Source organism: Capsicum annuum, chromosome 3, assembly GCF_002878395.1.
Source record: "Capsicum annuum cultivar UCD-10X-F1 chromosome 3, UCD10Xv1.1, whole genome shotgun sequence".
Taxonomy (NCBI): Eukaryota; Viridiplantae; Streptophyta; class Magnoliopsida; order Solanales; family Solanaceae; genus Capsicum; species Capsicum annuum.
The window spans coordinates 176,930,516-176,950,308 of record NC_061113.1 but is presented as its reverse complement, the minus strand read 5'-3'; the positions used below and the strand labels follow the sequence as shown (position 1 = coordinate 176,950,308).

Genomic DNA, 19,793 nt, shown 5'->3' with positions numbered 1-19,793 from the left:
TTCTTGCAGGCTTATATAATTAAGCCAAATCAATCCATGTAACCATTAGACTCCTAAGTTCCATTTAAATTTCAAACCATGGCCATCAAGGGCCTTTAGAAACCATTTTCATTTATCCTTTGGTGCAATCCAATGTTTTCAAAAGATAAGTTAAATCAAGCAATTATCCAAATTCAATATCAAGTTTACAAGGTGGGTTGAGGCTAATATCATTACCAAGTCAAAAATCCATAAATCTGGGAAACCCAGGTCACCCATTAAAAACCCTACCATATTGCACCAACTCAATCCAAAACAAACCATTTATTAAGAATGAATAACACATTTAAAACATGGAAAAATAATTCAAGTAATAATTAATCAAAAACCCTCAACCTAATCTCAAACCCACTGAGTAAGTAAATGTCACAATGTAAAAACACAAGTTAGGGATGAGCAACATGCCTGAAATATAGAGGAAATTGAATAGGATTCAAAGTTTGGAGCCTAATTGTTGAATTCATTGTAAAATCCTAGTATCTTTTATCTTGGGAGTTAAAGAGGAAAAGAGTAAGGTTTAATCTTGATAACGAAAGGTAAAGGGGTCATTTTGGTGTTTTTAAGTTGTGGGAAAGAGTTTGAAGGGGGGGGAAAGACCAAAAAGACCCTAGTTAGAATGTGTAGGAAAAATCCTAAAAACAGACCTCACGGCTTAGGTAATGACTCATGTGGTCTGACCATGAGTCATGGCCTGGAGTGGTTACCTAAGGATCGACAACCTAGTCCTTCACTATTATGACAACCTATCTCTTAGAATGACTCATTATCCAATGTAATGAGTTGTTATGAAGAATCATCATCAGGGGTTGAACTCTTGGATATCTTTTTGTTGTGACAACGAGTCCCTCCTAACAACGCGTTATGTCTCACAATAGGTCGTACCCTAAACTCGTTGTTAGGGGACCAAAACCTAGGTTTGTTTACTGTCATGGTAAAGAGTCCTCCTGACGACTTGTTATATTTGACAAGAGCCATCGTCAGGGTCATTATCACTGGCAGTTTTTACATCACTTCAGTAACTTGGCTAATTCAATTATTCATCTCTTGGAGGGTCAAGAGCCCAAGAACTTAGGGTGTTACATTTGTCCCCCCCCCCCCTTTTGGATCATTTTCCTAGAATGAGAAGTGGGGCCCCCTTAGCACGATAAAAAAACCAATACAAATAGAATCCAAGGACAAATTCGAAATGTGATAAGAGGGAAACAAAACTCATACCTTAAGCACTTCCATCCATCGTTTGAAATAAGGACGTGTATTTGGATTTCGTATATTCTTCAAATTCCTATGTAGCTTCCTCTATCTTTTGATTTCTCTAAAGTTAACTGAAGCTACATCCTTAGTTCTCAATCTACGAACTTGCCTATCCAATATTTTGACTGGGACTTCCTCATAAGACAACGAATCCGTGACACCAACATACTCAATAGGCACTATCAAATAAGGATCACCCATACACTTTTTCAGAATAGACACATGGAAAACAGGATGAATCGAAGCCACACTCGCTATCAAACCTAATTCATAAGCAATATTCCCAATACTCCTTACAATATGATATGGACCAACATAATAGGGACTGAGTTTCCCCTTCATTCAAAATCTCATGACTCTTTTCATAGAAGAAGCCTTCAAGAATACCCAATCACTTACCACAAACTCCAACTCCCTCTGCTTCACATACGTTAAGACTTTTGGCAACATTGAGTAGTCTTAAGTCTTTCTCTAATCACTTTCACCTTATCCATGGCTTGGTGAACAAGTCAGGACCAAACAACCTAGTCTCACCAACCTCATACTATTCAATAATATACCTATACCTTCTACAATAAAGAGCCTTAAAAGAAGCCATTTGAATGTTAGAATGATAACTGTTATTGTAAGCAAACTCAATAAGAGACAAATGATCAACCCAATCTCCATTAAAATCAGTCACACAAGACCTTATCATATCCTCTAAATTCTAGATAGTATTCTTTGCTTTCCCATCTATTTCAGGTGGAAAGCGATGCTAACGTTCACTCGAGTACCTAAACCTTTTTGAAACAAACACCAAAAGTAAGATAAAAAATGCGTACTTCGATTTGAGATGATGGAGATTGGCGCTCCATGCAACTTAACTATCTCTTGAATGAACAACTAAGAATAATTTTCTCCTGAGTAATTAGTCCTCACAAGTAAGAAGTGAACTTAGTCATCCTACCCATAATGACCCAAATAGAATCATACTGACTGCGATACTACAGAAGACCTATAATGAAATCCATAATGATTATCTCCCACTTTCACCTAGGCAATTCTATCTCTTGAGACATGCCACCAGCCCTCAAATGTTCAACCTTGACTTGATGACTAAACCATACACTTAGTAACAAAATTTGCCACATCTCTCTTCATATTATTCCACCAGTAGATTAGTCATGCTACATATTAGTTGAACCCAGATGAACTGTATATATGGACTCATGAGCTTCAATTAAAATCCTTTTCCATAACCCATCAACATCAAAAACACATAATCTTCATTGGTACCTCAGAATGCCATCTCCCTCAATCTCGAATGCCATAAGCTTTTGCTGACCCACATCATCCTTAATCAGCATAAGTATGGATCAAAATCCCATATCTCTTTCATCTCAACACCAAGAGATGATTTGACCACTTCTTGAACAATTACTTCCCCATCATCAGAGTCCAAGAGATGGACTCCTAAGTTAGCCAACCTATGAATATCCCTCACAACCATGTTTTCTCATCATCCAGATGAGATGAGCTCCCCATAGACAACCTTCTAAAGGTATCAGGAACAATATTAGCTTTACATAGGTGGTAGTGCAGGCTCATGTCATAATCTTAAGTAGCTCAAGCTATTACCTCTGCTTAAGGTTAAATTCCTTCTATATAAACACATACTGCAAGCTTTTATGGTCCCAATAAATATCTACATGCACCCTGTACAGGTAATGGTGCTAGATTTTGAAATAAAAAATAACAACTGCCAACTCTAAATTTTGTGTTGGCGAGTTCCTCTCATGAACCTTAAGTTTCTAAGAAGCATAGGCTACAACCCTACCATGTTGCATCAACACACAACCCAGTCCCTCATAGGACGCATCATAATACATAACAAAACCCTTAATACCCTTGGGTAGGGTCAAAATAGAAGTAGAAGTTAACTCATCCTTCAATTTCTTAAAACTACCCTCATAAGCATCAGACCACAAAAACTTAACCTTTTTCTGAGTTAACTTCATTTGTGGAGCAACATTAGACTAGAAGCTCCTTACAAACCTCCTATAATACCCAGCTAAGACCAAGAAGCTCCTAATGCGGTTGGAGTCATGGGTCTAGGCCACTTCTAACTACCTTAACTTTATATGGATCTACCTTAATACCCTTACTAGAAACAACTTGCCCAAGAAAGGTCACAACATTAGCCAAAATTCATACTTACAAAATTTTGTATACAAATTTCTGATCCCTAAGATTCTGCAACACAATTTGGAGGTTATTGTCATGATCCTTCTCACTTTTGGAGTACACCAAGATGTCATCAATGAAGAATATAACAAACAAAATCCAAAAAATGTCTGAACACTCAATTCATAAGATCCATGAAAGCAGCCAGAGCATTGGTCAACCCAAATGACAAACAGAAACTCATAATGGTCGTATCGGGTTTGAAAAGCAATCTTGGGAATATCAATCTCCCTAATTTTTAGCTGATGGTAGCTTGAACGAAGATCAATCTTAGAGAAACACCTAGCACCTTAAAGTTGATTGAATAGGTCATCCATTCTAGGGAGAGGGTAATTATTTTTTACTGTAACCTTGTTCAACTGATGATAATCTATACACATCCAAAGAGACCCATCATTCTTTCATACGAAAATCACAGGAGCACCCCATAAAGAAATACTAGGACGAATAAGACCCTTATCTAGAATCTTTTTTAATTGCTCCTTTAGTTACTTTAGTTTAGTCAGAGCCATCCTATAAAGAGGAATGGAAATATGATGGATATCCGGTAGAAGATCAATCACAAAATCTATTTTTCTATTGGGAGGAATTCCAGGAAGATCATCGATAAATACTTGAGGAAGCTCATTCACTACAGGAGAGATTAAAAAGAGAAAATCTTAGATTTTGAAACCTTAACCCAAACTAGATGATATAGACACTCTTTAGAAATTATTTTTGAGCTATAATATAAGAAATAAACTTTCCTTTGGGTACTAAGGAACTCTCATCCCATTCAATCACCGGTTCATTAGGAAAATGGAAACTGATCTTTTGAGTACTACAATCCAGAGAAGCATAGCTCGAATAAAGTCTATCCATCCCCAAGATTACATCAAAATCCACCATATCAAGTTCTATCAAATCAAGCAATGTCTCCTTATGAAAAATGGACACCACACAACCCCTATATATTTTTCTATCGACAATGGAATAACCCACAGGAGTAGACACAGAAAAGAGGTCAGAAATATTTTCAAGACCAAAACCAAAGTGTCCATCCACATAAGGGGTCACATAGAATAAGGTAGAATCCAGATCAAGCAAACAATAAACATCACAGGATAAGATTTATAAAATACTAGTGACAGCATCTAGGGATACCTTAGATTTCTAGCAAGTGCATAGAGGAGATTCCAGCAATTCTCGGTACCTAAAGTGGTTCCCTTAGGTGCAGGATTTGAAGAAGTGGTGACTGGGACCTTATTAGCTCCAGTGGCAACTTTATCTATGGGATAATTTCACCATAATAGACTAGGATGACACAATTAAAACAAAAATTCCTCCTCTCTTCATAATAACCACGGTGAAGCTACCCACAAAATAATAAGGAGGGTAAGCTAGGCTGACTGAGCTCCACTAGCCTGAGATTGAGCACCGTGTGCCTTAGGACCACTGCTAGCATGAAAAAGTCGATCACACAAAGGCTTAGGATAAGGAGCACTAGCCAATGAATAAGAACTTCCCCAATTCTACTTTTTAATTCACTGCCTACCATCTCTCCCACTGTTCTACTAACTTGCACCCTACTCTAAATATCTAAACTTCTTTATTTGCCTCTCTCCCATCTCGACCTATTTTTTTTCTTGTCCTCCACCTGTTGCATATAAACCACCAGCCTGGAGATGTCTAACTAACTGTTCAACATCGTAACCTTGCATTCCAACACTAAGTAATGAGACAACCCAGAAGCAAACTTACTCATCTAGGATTTCATATTAGATACCAACTCCGAAGCATAAGAGGATAGTTGCTAAAATTTTAAGGCATACTTCTTTACACCCATCTTTTCCTACTTCAACTTTACAAACTCTTCGGCCTTAGCCTCCATCAGATACTAAGGAAAGAAATGATCAAGAAAGGCACTTGAAATTGGGTCTGCACTCCATAAATAGGGCGAGTTCTTTCCACATCTTCCACACGTGGGAAAGAGGTTCCAATAAATTTTCTACGACCGTTAGATCTTTTGGTAGGTATGATCTAAAATGTGAGTAAGCCAGAAGTTAGAGAAGGTTCAAGGTAAATACACTCTATAGCCCAAAATAGAACATAAGAAGGGGAAACATTCCTAAATACCTCATAGCTTTCCCTTTATAAGTGTGGCATGCTACACACCCATAAAAGGGACTCTACTCAACACAGACCATGCTCAGATACCAAGCTTGTCACGCCCCCACCAGGGCGTAGTCGTGATATGTATCTCAAGCCTACCGTGGGCTGGATACCACTCTCTTAGCCTAACCTTCATAGCACAATATAATAAATAGTAGAAGCTAACAAAAATAATAAATAAGATGGATGAATAAAATAAAATCTAAGAGTCTAAACAAGACAAGCAATCATCCCAATACTGTCCACAAAAGCCTCTAAAATCAAAAATATCAAAATAGGCTGGGACACACCCCCGACCATGACAAAGATAATTCACAATTCTCAAAATAGAAAAAGAACCCTAATAAAATAGCAGGTTTTCTGAAAGATAGAGGCTCACCACTTCACAGCAACTCAACCAACGTCTACACCACCTAACGCTGCACAAGAGTGATAAAAAATCCCTTAAACCCTACATCATGAAATGACGCAGCATCCAAGGATGGTCAGTGGGGCTAGCACTGGTATGTAACTCAGACAAAAGTAATAAAATAATGCCATTGTAAAAAAATAGTTAAAACCATATGCATAACATTTATATAAACATATATAAGATATTAAGATAAGGACAAGGACCATGAACATGAGAGTATAAAATATTAACCTAAACTGTATAGCTCGCTCTGTCCTAATGGCACCCATGGTTTATATGGGTCCGGCTCTCCCTGTCAAAAGGGCCTCAGTGTGTATAAGTTGCATGTATCGAGAAAATTGAAGAAAGGCTAAAGACACCAAGGCAATAGCCATCTAAAAGATAATGTGTGCACTAAGCACGCAATCATATAAGCCCCCACGCCGGCAAATATGGTTTTCAGTGTTTGTTCCCCTAGGACCTACACCTTTACAATGAGATACACAATTTCCTTTAAGCCTAAATTAAAATGACTTGCACATAATCCAACCATTTACCAAAAAGTCTTTATTAAGGTATTTTACTCACCTGGTATCGTCATACCAATATGCTTGCAATCTTACATAATTATACCAAATCAATTCGTGTAACCATTAGACTCCCAAGTTCCATTTAAATTCCAAACCATAGCCATCAAGTGCCTTCAAAAACCATTTTTAGCCATTTATCCTTTAATGCAATGCAATATTTTAAAAGATAAGATAAATTATGCAATTATCTAAATTCAAGATCACGTTTACAAGGTGGGTTGAGGCTTATGTCATTACCAAGTAAAAAATCCATAAATTTAGGAAACCCAGGTCACCCATTCCAAACCCTACTATGTTGCACCAACTCAGTCCAAAATAAATCATTTATCAAGCATGAATAACACATTTAAAATATGGAAAAATAATTCAAGTAATAATCAGTCAAAAGCTCTCAACCAATTTCAAACCCAACAATTTAAGCACATAGAGGTTCAGTAAGTAAATGCCATAATGTAAAAACATCAGTTGGATGAGTAACATGCTTGAAATATAGAGAAAATTAAAATGACTCAAAGTTTGAAGCCGAATTGTTGAATTCCTTACAAAGAGGACATTTTGGTGTTTAAAGGTTGTGGGAAAGATTTTGAAGAGAGGAAAATACCAAAAAGACCCTAATTAAAACATACAAGAAAAATCCTGAGAACAGTCGTCACGGCTTGGATAACAACTCATGAGGTCTGACCATAAGTCGTGACCTAGAGTCTTTACCTGAGGATCGACAATCTAGTCCTTCACTGTTATGAAAATGGGTCTCTCATAACGACTTGTTGTTTGATGTAGCGAGCCGTTATAAAGAATAGTAGTCAGGGATTGAACTCTTGGGCATCCTTCTATGCTGACAACGAGTCCCTCCTAACTACTCATTATGTCACACAATGGGTCATACTATGGACTCATTTTCAGGGGACTAAACCATAGGCTTTCTTACTGTCGTGGTAACGAGTCCTCCTGATAACTCGTTATATTTGACAACAAGTCGTCATTAAAGTCGTTATCACTAAAAGTTTTAGCATCACTTTAGTAACGTGGCTAATTCAATTATTCATATCTTGGAGGGTCTAAATCCCAAGAACTTGGGGTGTTACACTTACAATGAAAAGAAATTAGAATTTCTAGTCCAAATTCAAAAGTTAAGCAGTGTGTTCTTCAATTCTAAACTTATTTCTCAGCCAAACTTACGTTATAAATTTCACAATAGTCAAAAGATGCCTATTCTAACCCTAAGTTGGGTATTAATAGACTCAAACAAATTTGGGTTTTGAAGTTTAAAATGGAGATGTTACGTCAGAGCTAACGATTTACCAGATGGTCCGTCAGTACTGCAATAGTTCATTAGCTAAACCATCGCCTGACTATCCAGAGATGGTCTACCTAGATAAGTTTTTGATGGCTCTGGTGATGATTAATTACTAGTAGGAGGTCCCGTTGCCTCTCTCGTCAAATGCCATAAAATTTTCCTTAGTTCTTGTGGTCGAGATGGTTTAGGCGGCGACCCATCATGATCCCGATGACCCATCACTTAGTTCGTTATTTCATTCTAATTTGATCCAATTTTTGCCTTATGGCGACGAGTGTTCCGATGGTCCATCAAGGCACCAGCGGTCAGTTAGTAAACCTATTGTAAGCTGTTGTAACTTGAATTTTTGAGATTTCCTGACTTTCATTTGATTCCTGAGAACAAGAACAAAATATGTCAAATAACACTAACAGTTGTAAGAAAATAAACAATTATACCTTATAAAGATGTAAAATATAATGTCAGAAGCCGGTATATGAGTGATCTTCTGAACCTCATCAATAAAATCCTATGGATCTTCATCTAACTTTGAATCATAGAACACTAGAGGGTTCATTCGAGTAAAGCCTTAAACTCTAATATTTATTGCCTTCACATTCGGTTAGCAGGTGCAACAACTCGCTGATTAACCTGGTTAGTCATGGCTTGAGGAAGAACCTGGAAAACAACACTAAACTCGGCATGAGTAACTTATTCATTCAAAAGATTTGCTGGTGCTGGTGGGGCTGCCTGGTTTTCATTTCTTCTTCCATTAACTTTTCTGGGAGGCATATTCTGTAATCGTGTAGAGCACGATTAGAAGGATAATTAGAATTTATACTCCATCACATGATATGAACATGAAAAAAATGAGACTTTTCCTAAAACATATCACAGCCTCTCTCTCTTAAGTGTGACATATTCACACTCATAAAATAGACTTTACTTAATGCGACTTTCATATGCCGAGAAACACTTTAAGACTAGCTCTAATACTAAGGTTTTCACGATCTGAGTCTACACCATGAATGTAACATAGTGCTTACATTCACAAGTGACCTCAATCTAACACATAACCTGCATAACACTAAGCATTTCTTAACTGTAAAATGAGTGAAAGCTAAACTTAATTTAAATAACTATGAGTTTGAAATAAGTATTAAGTCTAGATAAAACACCAATACTAAAATAGTTGAAATGTCGAACTCTATGTATGAAAGTCTTTACTACCTGATGAGCAAGGGCAAGTCCCCAGTTAACTCTAAATATCTGAAACTAGAAATAATGTTGAAAGGAAATAAATCATGATCTCTGGATGATGAGGACTCACTATTGACAGATGTTAAGGTGGCACTAGAGCATATTAACCATGTGGTTGATGTTGAGCGTCCGAATCTATATCATAACATGATACAACACAAAGAGAAAGTATGCAATCAATACTTTGAATATACTAAGCATGTGAGATATACAACTGTGAAATAAACTAAACATGCTAGAAATATTGATATACTATACTAAATGCAAATCTAAACTGTAGTGCAATGACTCTGTATGTGATACGTATATACTGATATGAAATGTTAATTTGAAAAGTCATAATTTAAAAGCAAATAAAACTGAACTAAGAGTCATGTACACAAATTGAATCTGAGTCTGTGGGAGAGTCTATTAAATGACAGAAATCATGTGAGCTAACATGGAGTGTGATATATAATCCCCATCGAGAGGATTCAATATACCTTGCCAAGGTATAAAGGCATGACTGACATGATCACTAAATTGACGCCCAATTTGGAGGGCTAAATAAACCTATGGTGGCATATAATTTTGAAACTTTGGATAAAACTGAATCCCTAGTCAAACTCAGGGCTAAGTACTACTTTCATTACTGATTTCATACTGATAGCTTATTATAATTGAGGCTCTAAGTAGAGGTCAGAACCTAGTTAAAACTAAAAATATTCTGAAGGTCTTTATACTGAAACTAATCATATGTAATCATGCAAAAATTAATAATACTAGGATCGTGAATTCATGAAATGTCAAACATACTAAAAAAAGCTAATTCATGTGAAAGTACAATAAAACTAAACTAAGTATCTATTTACAAAATGATAGGCCATGCAAGATATCAAAATCATGGAAGATATACAATTATAATATATAAATCATTAGGAAACTAAATTAAAAGGGGGGAATTATAAACTAAATGAGAACCCTAAACTTTAAGTCATAAAAAATTGAGAATTTTCGAGTTACTTGGGACACAATGGGTGAAACGATAGCTATTGTTGAAATCCCACACATACCTGAAATGAAAAATTCTTGCTTGGAAGATTGAACCATGTCTTTAGAAGAAGAACCCTAGTTTGTTCCGTGAGAGAACCTTAATCGCCTTTCTAATTTTTTTTCTAAGTTCTTAAAGAGTGAACGGGGAAAAAGGGTCACCTTTTCCCCCTTTAATCTCGTTGATTGAACCTCCAAACAACATAGTTTAAGAGTAGGATCTAGGAAAGAGACAAGAATATCCTATTTAAATATAACTAATTCTTTTATCTTCAATTGTCATGGATCAGGGTATGACTCATTCCTTGAACCTATGAGTCGTTCCCTAACTCGTGGTCCCTTTACTTGCCACGACTTGTGAGAACTGGTAACTAGTAATGTTTGAAACTCATTGCCTCTAAGCCAATATTAACTCTGATACATCATCAGAATAAGTGAACTAATGACTAGTAGAGAGTCCCAATGAATCGTGATCTGTGAGTAGTGTTATTGGGAAAAAATATCACCTTTCAAAAATCTTGGCTTTCAGCTCAGAATGGGTCACCCATAGTCGTTGATATTGACCACGACTCTTGGTGTGAGACGTTTCTATGAAGAAACCTAAATTTTTTTATTGGTTTCTGTTGTTGGTCTGACATATGATCTTAGGGACTTTTGGGGTGTTACATTATAGGATGGATCTAGCGGAGGTGAAGGACCAGTTGTAGAATTTGTTGAGTAAGGAATTCATTAGACTTAAACCTTGACCAAAATAAGCTATTATTTGAATCACTTCACCAAAATAGTACGTTTTTTAAAATTTTTATAAAAGTAGGATAAACATACTTGATAGTAACGTATTAGGTTATATTTTATTTTAAAAAATAAATGGATCAAAGTTCAATTGATTGACGGTGTTAAAGTGGGAGTCATTACTGATAGTAACATTTTTGGCTTAAAACGTTACTTTTAGTAACGAATCTTTGCAACTCTGTCATTGTATGAAATCTGTCATTATCAGGAATCACGTTTTATGGCTAAAATTTTACTCTGAGTAATGATTCTATCAAATTGAATCACAGTATTCGTAAACACAGACACACACACACACACACACACACACACACACACACACACACATATATATATATATATATATATATATATATATATAAATTGATTAGTTAGCTGATTTAAAAATAACATTCACACACCTAAATTATAATCATCTTTACATATATTCAATATTTAGCAAGTGTATAATTAATATATATATATACTGGTTAGTATAATGTTATATTTGATAAGAAGATTAGAAAATAATATAACTTAAGTAATTTTTTTTGCTAAGAGTGTGTTGAGAGGCAAGAAAGACTTCTGATCAAGTTCATCAGAAATTGCTAATTGGATCAGGGACATTCGATAAAAAGAAAACCAATAATAAATAAGTAATATCGTAATCTTAAAACATGTACATACAATATTTTTGAATTTCAAAGTATTCATAATTTTAGTGTAAAAAAATAATTTTTTATTTTACATGTGACCAAAGAAGAAGAATCAATGACTCATACTAGTGATATATTTGAGCGTGATTGTATATTTATTCGAATATATATACCCAATCAATCAAACCTATGAGTATGATCCAACAAGTAATTTCCTCTCTGAAAGAGAGATAGTCGTTACATCATAAATATTTTTCAACGTTTAGTTCTAGTCAAATAACTTTAGATGTTTTATTATATTTGTTCTACTTAGAAAAGCATATTTTAAACGAGTACATTATAATGATAATTTTAAATATTAACATTTAGTTGATTTAAAAATAAATTTATACACCTAAATTATAATTTCTCTGCGGAATCGTTATTAATAGTAACGTTTTAGCCTTAAACGTGACTTATAATAATGACTATAATGACAAATTTCGTAAGAATATTCTGATGTGGCAGAGTGGCAGAGTGGCAGAGTGGCAGAGTTTCGTTACTGACAGTAACGTTTTAAGTTAAAAACGTTCCTCTCAGTAACGAATCTTACTTTAACGTCCTCAATCAATTACTTTTTGATCCATTTATTTTTTAAAATAAAATATAGCCTAATATGTTACTGCCAAATACGTTTATACTAGTTTTAAAAAAAATTTAAAAAAATACTATATGGATGAAATGATTTAAATAATAGCCTATTTTGGTCAAAATATTTCACATGAAATGCTTCAGTGTTGTTAGTGAAGAAGAAGGATGAGTCTATGTTCTGCATGTATATCGACTATCGACAGTTAAATAAGGTGACTATCAAGAATAAGTATTCTCTTCTGCATATTGATAATTTGTTTGATCAACTTCAAGGTTTTCAGTGATTTCAAAGATTAACATGGGATCAAGGGACCATTAGTTGAAGATTAGGGTATTATATATCCTAAGGCAGCTTTTAGAGCCCAATATGGGCATTATGAATTCTTGGTAATTTCATTTGGATTGACTAAAGCCCCTACAATATTTATGGAGTTGATGAATTGAGTATTTCAGCCTTATCTTGATTCCTTTGTGATTGTGTTCAGCGATGATACCTTGGTGTATTTAATAAATGAGCAAATCATTTGAAATATTTGAGTATTGTGCTCCAGAAGTTGAGAGATGAGAAGTTGTATATCAAGTTCTTGAAGTGTGAGTTTCGATTGAGTTCTGTGTCTTTCTTGGGGTATGTGGTGACCAAGAACGACATTATGGTTGATCGGACCAAGGTTGAGGTGGTTCAATATTGGTCTCGACCTACTTCACTTATCGAGCAGAGTTTTATTGAGTTAGATAGTTATTACAAGTAATTTGTTAGGTTAACTGGCTATTCCAAATAATTCATGTAGTACTTCTTTACTATTGCAGCTTCTTTGACAAGATTAGCTAAGAAGAATGTTGTCTTTTAATAGTCTGATGGGTGTGAAGAGAGATTTCAAAAGCTCAAAACTTTGTTGTTAAATTAAACACCTATATTATCCTTGCACGTGAAAGGTGAATATTTTATCGTGTGTTATAATACTTCGAGAGTTAGCCTTGGTAGTGTTTTGATGCAGAAGGAAAAAGTGATAGCATATGCTTCAAGGCAATTGAAAACTCATGAGAATAACTACCTAAACATGACTTAGAGTTGGCGGCGATGTGTTTGTTTTTAAAGTTGTGGCGACATTACTTGTGTGGAGTTGATTGTAAAGTGTTCACCGATCATCATAACCTTTAATGTAGTTTCAGCCAGAAGAATTTGAATTTGAGGCATCACAGGTGGTTAGAATTTTTGAAGGACTATAACTAGACTATACTCTATCATCTGAGTAAGACCTAGGCAGTGGTGGATGCCTTGAGCAGAAAGATAGTGAGAATGGATAGTTTTGCTTTATTGGTGGTTGAGGAGAGACATCGGTCCATGGATATTCGTGTTTGGCCAATAGATTCGTGAGACTAGATATTTCAGAATTGGATAGAGTTCTTGCTTGTGTTGAGGTATATTTGTTGTTGTTGGAGCTATTAAGGGTAGACAGTTCAAGGATGCAAAGTTGTGCATCATTCGAGACAAAGTGACGAGTGATGAAGCTAAAGAATTGATTCTTGATTCGAAAAGTGTTTTGAGGATTAAAGATCGTATTTTTGTTCTAAAGCGGCGACTTGACTGAATTGATCATGGAGGAGGTTTACATTCGGGAGCAACCAAGATGTATCAGGACCTGAAGCAGCATTATTGATGATGTTGGATGCAAAAGGATATCATGGAGTTCATGACTAAGAGGCCGTTTGGCCATAAAAATATTCCTTTTTTTCGAAAAAAAAATTTCACTTTATTAAAGTTGTGGTGTTTGGCCATGAAAATTCTAAAAATTATTCCAAAATTATTTTCTAAAAAGTAAAAACAGATTTTTGTTATTTTCACTATTTTTCAACTCAAATTCCAACTTTTATTATTATTACTACATATAATCCCAATTTTTTAAATTTTTACACAAAGCCCTCATAATGTTTAAAAGTTTTAAGTGTTTAGCCACTGATGCAATTAATGATGTTTTTTCCATAATTACTGATTGAACAGTGATTAATACAAAAATATCACCATCTTTCGTTTGAGATTGCATCTAAGACATTTTTGCATTATCTTTATTCAACTTTGTTTCTGCTCTATCTTTCTTCAATTTTTACATTTTTGCATTATCTTTCTTTAATTTTTGCATTTCGGCTGATTGAACATTTTTGCATTTTTACATTATCTTTCTTCAATTTTGTTTCAGCAGCTTGAGTTACTTCTTGCAATTGGGAAACTGGAAAGTTATTTGAGACCAAGGGAGGACCTAGTGAAGATTCAAATCAAAAAACAAATGATGTGTCTAATAATGCGTCTAAACAAATGATCCAAATCAATCATTCTATCCCCTGTAGTTAGTTCTGATGCTTGTTAAGAGAGTCATTAGTTGTCAATCTTTGTTCTCAAGTGTTATTTTCTTCTTTAAGGCAAACTTGGTTGGAGTAATGGAAGTGTCTATATATAAAAATCACATTTGGTTGTATGTTAGTAGGTAAATTAGTGGTTGGGTGATTTTGATAGTTTTTAAAAGTTGAGAGAATAAAATTATATTTAAAAAAAAAAACTTCAAAAATCTAAAAAAATCTCTCCAACTTCAACTTTAAATTTTTTTAGTTTTCATGATCAAACGGCTATTTAAGTGTTGAATTTTGAACATCGTAGATCAAGTGGCTTGACTCGGAGGATGTCTATAGCAGAGTAAAAGTGAAAGCGCATTACTATAAACTTTCGTGGTTGGTTTGTTTCTGACGTAGTTTTCGAATATATAAATTTTGTTTTTTTTTAGAAAAAAAAAAACTTAAATATTCCACACCCAAATTCAAGATCAAAACTTAACCTATTGTTGACTCTTCAAATTTAAAGTGTGCACACGTCGGAATATGCGACTGGGTGTATTAAAAACAATCTGCTTCATATAAATGTCTGCTTTCATATATCGGTATTATAAATATATAATAAAAGATCAAATGAACACATGTTACACTGATTGCGTATTTACATTAAATAAGGCTTAATAAATGAAATTACTAAAGATTCAAGGTCCAGATACACATCCTCTCTTTTCAATTTTCTATTGAATCGTAACACTAATTCTAGAAAAACTTCACCTCAGACTTTCTTTACAGTCAGGTGCATATTTATCAAACACTAACATCCCAAATTATTAGTAGTTGTCCTTTGTTTATATCATGACAAGCTGAGAATAACTCATATGTGGAGACAATGGTGATAGTGGTGGCACCTCAAAAATGCCCTTTCCATTTCCACTGTCCCAAATCGTCGACCAATTTGACGGAGTTAATGGAGCTGTTTGGGCTACTCTTTCTTCTTCTTCTATCTTCATTTCCTTGTTAATTGCTAATTCCTCCTTTTCTCTGGCTCTTTTACTGCCTGATGAGTTCACCTGCTGTGGAACCTCAACAGTACTATTCTGTTGCTTGAAGTTAGCAACTTCAAGAGGAAAATTCAGTATTGCTTTGCTGCCTCTAAGTTTAAACGCCGCCCTATCATATGCCTTAGCCGCATCCACTGCTGTATCGAAGGTTCCTAACCAAACCCGAGTGCCCTTTCGGTTAGGGTCACGAATCTCCGCCGCGAACTTCCCCCACGGCCTCTGCCTAACTCCCCTGTAATGCTTCTTCTCCCTGACGACTTCCACTTTCTGAACAACAACAGGCTTCACGGGTACTGCTATATTCAGAGATGGCTTGCGTTCGTTGAAACTCCTCTTTTTCGGAGAATTCGAACTGATACTAGTAGCAGCTGACGTAATTGGTTTTGTCTCAAATTCGAAGCAACCAAAGTCTGTTTTTGAGCTACTAAAGAAGCTTGAGATATCATCAAGATTCGAAGATGTTTCAAAGGAGACAGAAGTCTGGTCCAGAGATTCACAACTTTGAGAATAAAGGGTATTTTCGGGGCAATAATATTCCATCAAAGAAATATCATCAAGATGCTGCCTAATCATATCAAATGAGCAATTCTCTTGTGGGGAACCCATTTATGTAGAATTTAAAAGGGTATTGGAGAGGAATATTTTCTGTGTGTTTGAGGGGAGGGGATATTGAGTTGAGTGGAAAAAAGTGAGTGTCTTGAGGGCTGGTTATAAAGAGTGGAAATTTGAGGATTGAAAAGAGGTTTCTAGGAGGCTTCTAAGGTGGAGATAGGAAGCATCGGGTGGTCTATTAACCTGTTAGGGGTTGTTTGGTGTGAGCCATAAGTAATATAAGAGATAACTTATCTCAGATTAAATAAAAGATCACTTAAATTTTTTGTTTGGTTGGAGGGATTAATATATGGTGGGATAACTTATTCCATCATTTTTAAAATAAGTTATCCCGAATAATCTCGAGATAATTATTTTCGATATTAATTATTCGAGATAACAATTTCCCAACCAAACGACCCTTTAGTGCTACTTGTAGTTTACTTATTGTTACAGACAAATTGTTATGTTACCTGGTGTTATTTTAATTTGATATATTTATTAAAAAATATTAAATAACATAATTATTTATTATAATATAATATAATATATTTTTTGAAGGTATTAGTATTCTACCCTTTTCTAACTCTACTATGTAGGAATATATTGAGTTTGTTGTAGTTGTATTTATTAATTTATAATTATTATTATATTTTAAAATTAATTTATGAAACAAACAATTAATATTGAAAAAAACTAAATAGAATATGACACGATTAAGAAATTAGTGACAAGTTGAACGGGGGAAATATAAAATACCCTCTCCATTTTATTTTGGAATAAGTGAATTATTGGGGTATTTATTGATGTTTCAATATAAGTGAATCATTGAATTTTTTTTCAAATTTGTCCTTATGATTTGACAATCAATTAACTTTTGAAAAGGTATTACAAGATTAACTTTTAAGGAGAAGAAATAAAAAGTTATGTTAAATTTATGTTTTAATGTCGTTTTTCGTGTCAAAATTCAACAATTTCATAGAGGAAGTAATTACTAAGAAATGATGTGGGGCAACAAAAAGTGATGGATGATGTTTGCTTTGTTTCTCTTTGGGTTTTTTCTTTAATTGGCATTGATAGATGACCCTCATCTCTTCCACCAAGAGTATTTCTAGGCTGCTTCTTCTTTACCCTTTTTTAAAATTTTATCTATTTATTTGATAAATAAACATTCTTTCCATTTCACTTTATTTAGTTCTCCCTCAATTTCAATTTAATATTTTTTCACTTTTTGTTTTGTCCGTTTAAAACGATATCTCTCTCCTTTCTTGGCAATTTTTTATCTTTAATTTTTCACATAAAAGCGACAAAATTAAGAATATTGTAGTAAATTTTACGTACTTTTAATTTAAAATATTATATGATTTAAATAATATTTTACTTTTTAAAATTATTTCTCAAGTCAAAAAAAAAATTAAAACGAAGGGAACCTTATTTTTTTATTAATTCGTTAAAAAAATTGCACATTACTATATTTAAAGACCATAAATTCAAAAAAAATGTAGAATAACATTAATATTATGACATATACAAAATCATAAGTTTTTGCTTTTTTTTTTTTAAGTTAAATACTAAATGTTATGCCAGATCATATTATCATCAGTAGAGATGTACAAATCGAATCGTTAAGTCAAATCAAATCGAGAAAAAAAATTGACTTATGATTTGATTTGATTGGTTTGGTGTTGGAAAAAAAACGATCATTCTTGGTTTGATTTGGTATTAGCGAAAATAAAATAAAATCGAACTAATACATATATAATTTCATTTTTTATACGTAAAAAACTTATCACTTATAATCTACTTTCTAATTACTTTTATTACTTTTTTATATTCAAGACATAGATATATATTCTTGGGCCTTTAATTATAATAGTTGTGTCCGGTTGTGTCCATTAGTAACAAATTAATACAAAGTTCAATATTTATCTATATCTATAATCTATCTCTATATCTATATCTATATCTAGATATAATCTATATCTATATCGATTCTATATCTATATCTATAATATATTAAAAGTGTGAAAGGTTTTAGAAATATCGTTTGAACTTTTCGCCCTTCATTAAAAGTCTTTACGTTAAACAAAATCGTCTTTTCACTTTTTTTCCTAATATTTAAGAGTTGAAAATTAATTAAATATATTTATGATAAAATTTTTCGTTATTAGAATTCATAAGAATTAATAACTACTAATATTTTTTTCATTAGGTTAAGAATTTTAAATCAACTAAAAAAGTTTATAAATCTAATCTACATCTACAATATATTAAATCCATTAATCACTTGATTTTCTGATGGTAAAATATATATGAGCTTACAATAAAATATATGTTTTGAACCTTTTGCATTTCATTAAAAAAAATTCGTAATAGACAAAATCGTCTAATTTTAAATAATCAAAAGTTACCCGTGCGAGGCATGTGCAACTAAACTAGTTAATATAAAAACCTAAAACCCTTCAATTGTTTCACTTTACATTTTATTTTTCAAGTTTTTAGAGAGTTCTCATTATTTCCTCATCTTACTTTCATCTTACTTTTTTCATTTTCCTCATTCGTCAAGTTGTGATTTAGGTTTGTTTCTCTTCTTTCTCTTTTTTTCTTATGGAATTATGTTATAGTTAATTACTTTATGGAGTTAAACTTTTAATAAGTTGTCTCCAATTTTTTATTCTTTTATATGCACATATTTTATGTGAAGGAAACTTTACAAACTACTGTGACTAGTGACTTAGAAATTGAACAACTGAGTATCCACATAATATTATTTTGAGAGATAGTAGTTTAGACGTCTTAGTAATTTGTCAATTTAATTTTAATTGGAACTACTCTGTGGCTATTATTTTTTTTATCTATTTAGTTAAAATATTTAATTTTTTCTTCAATCACATTACAATCGTAAAAAACCCGAGAAAACCAAAAAATCGAGAAAACCGACTAAAATCCAAATAAAAAAACGATTGTATATTGATTTGATTTGGTTTATAAATTTAGAAAACCGATATTATTGGTTTGGTTATATTTTAATGAAAAATCGAACCAACCCGGCCTATGTACACCCCTAATCACCAGTAAAGTGAAATTAGGAAGTCAATATTTTAAACGATTAACGTAACAAGTAGAAAAACTTGCGTGGTCTGTTTGTTTTTACAAGATGGACATCTGAACTAATTCCTTTCTTTTTGTAATTTATATCCTAACTAGTCATATAGAATGTGACCCCTTTTTTTGGGTCCCCAATTTGAAGGTTCATTAACGAAGGAAAAAAAGTCAAAATGCCTTTTTGAGTAAGAGTGAATTCATAAATTTGTCCCTCATTAATAGTTTGACTCGTAAGTGTGCCTTGATCCTACCGTTATTTAGTTGAATCAAATATGTTCTTATTCTGATTTAATTTGATGACTAATTAGATTCGTTAGTACACCACTTTCTTCGTCCTTCGCAACCCCATTTAACAATTACTTTTTCTCCAACCCAACCCCGTTCTTATCCGAACCTTAGCCGCCCTCTTCTAATTTCTCAAAGCTACCCTAGTGAGTATGGTTT

General features: G+C 33.6%; 1 protein-coding gene and 1 non-coding gene across 2 annotated transcripts; one reads left to right on the top strand and one right to left on the bottom strand.

Moving 5' to 3' along the window:
* The first annotated feature begins 14,228 nt into the window (after positions 1-14,228).
* Positions 14,229-14,311, top strand: LOC124897466. Its single transcript, XR_007054184.1, has one exon. It is a non-coding gene; the product is annotated as a small nucleolar RNA Z196/R39/R59 family (small nucleolar RNA).
* Positions 14,312-15,156: 845 nt separating this feature from the next.
* LOC107851226 (ethylene-responsive transcription factor 5-like) lies at positions 15,157-16,435 on the bottom strand. The gene has a single exon (NM_001324686.2). It carries the CDS (start codon positions 16,257-16,259, stop codon positions 15,441-15,443), a length of 819 nt encoding a protein of 272 aa, NP_001311615.2. The 5' UTR covers positions 16,260-16,435; the 3' UTR covers positions 15,157-15,440.
* Between the last annotated feature and the right edge of the window lie 3,358 nt (positions 16,436-19,793).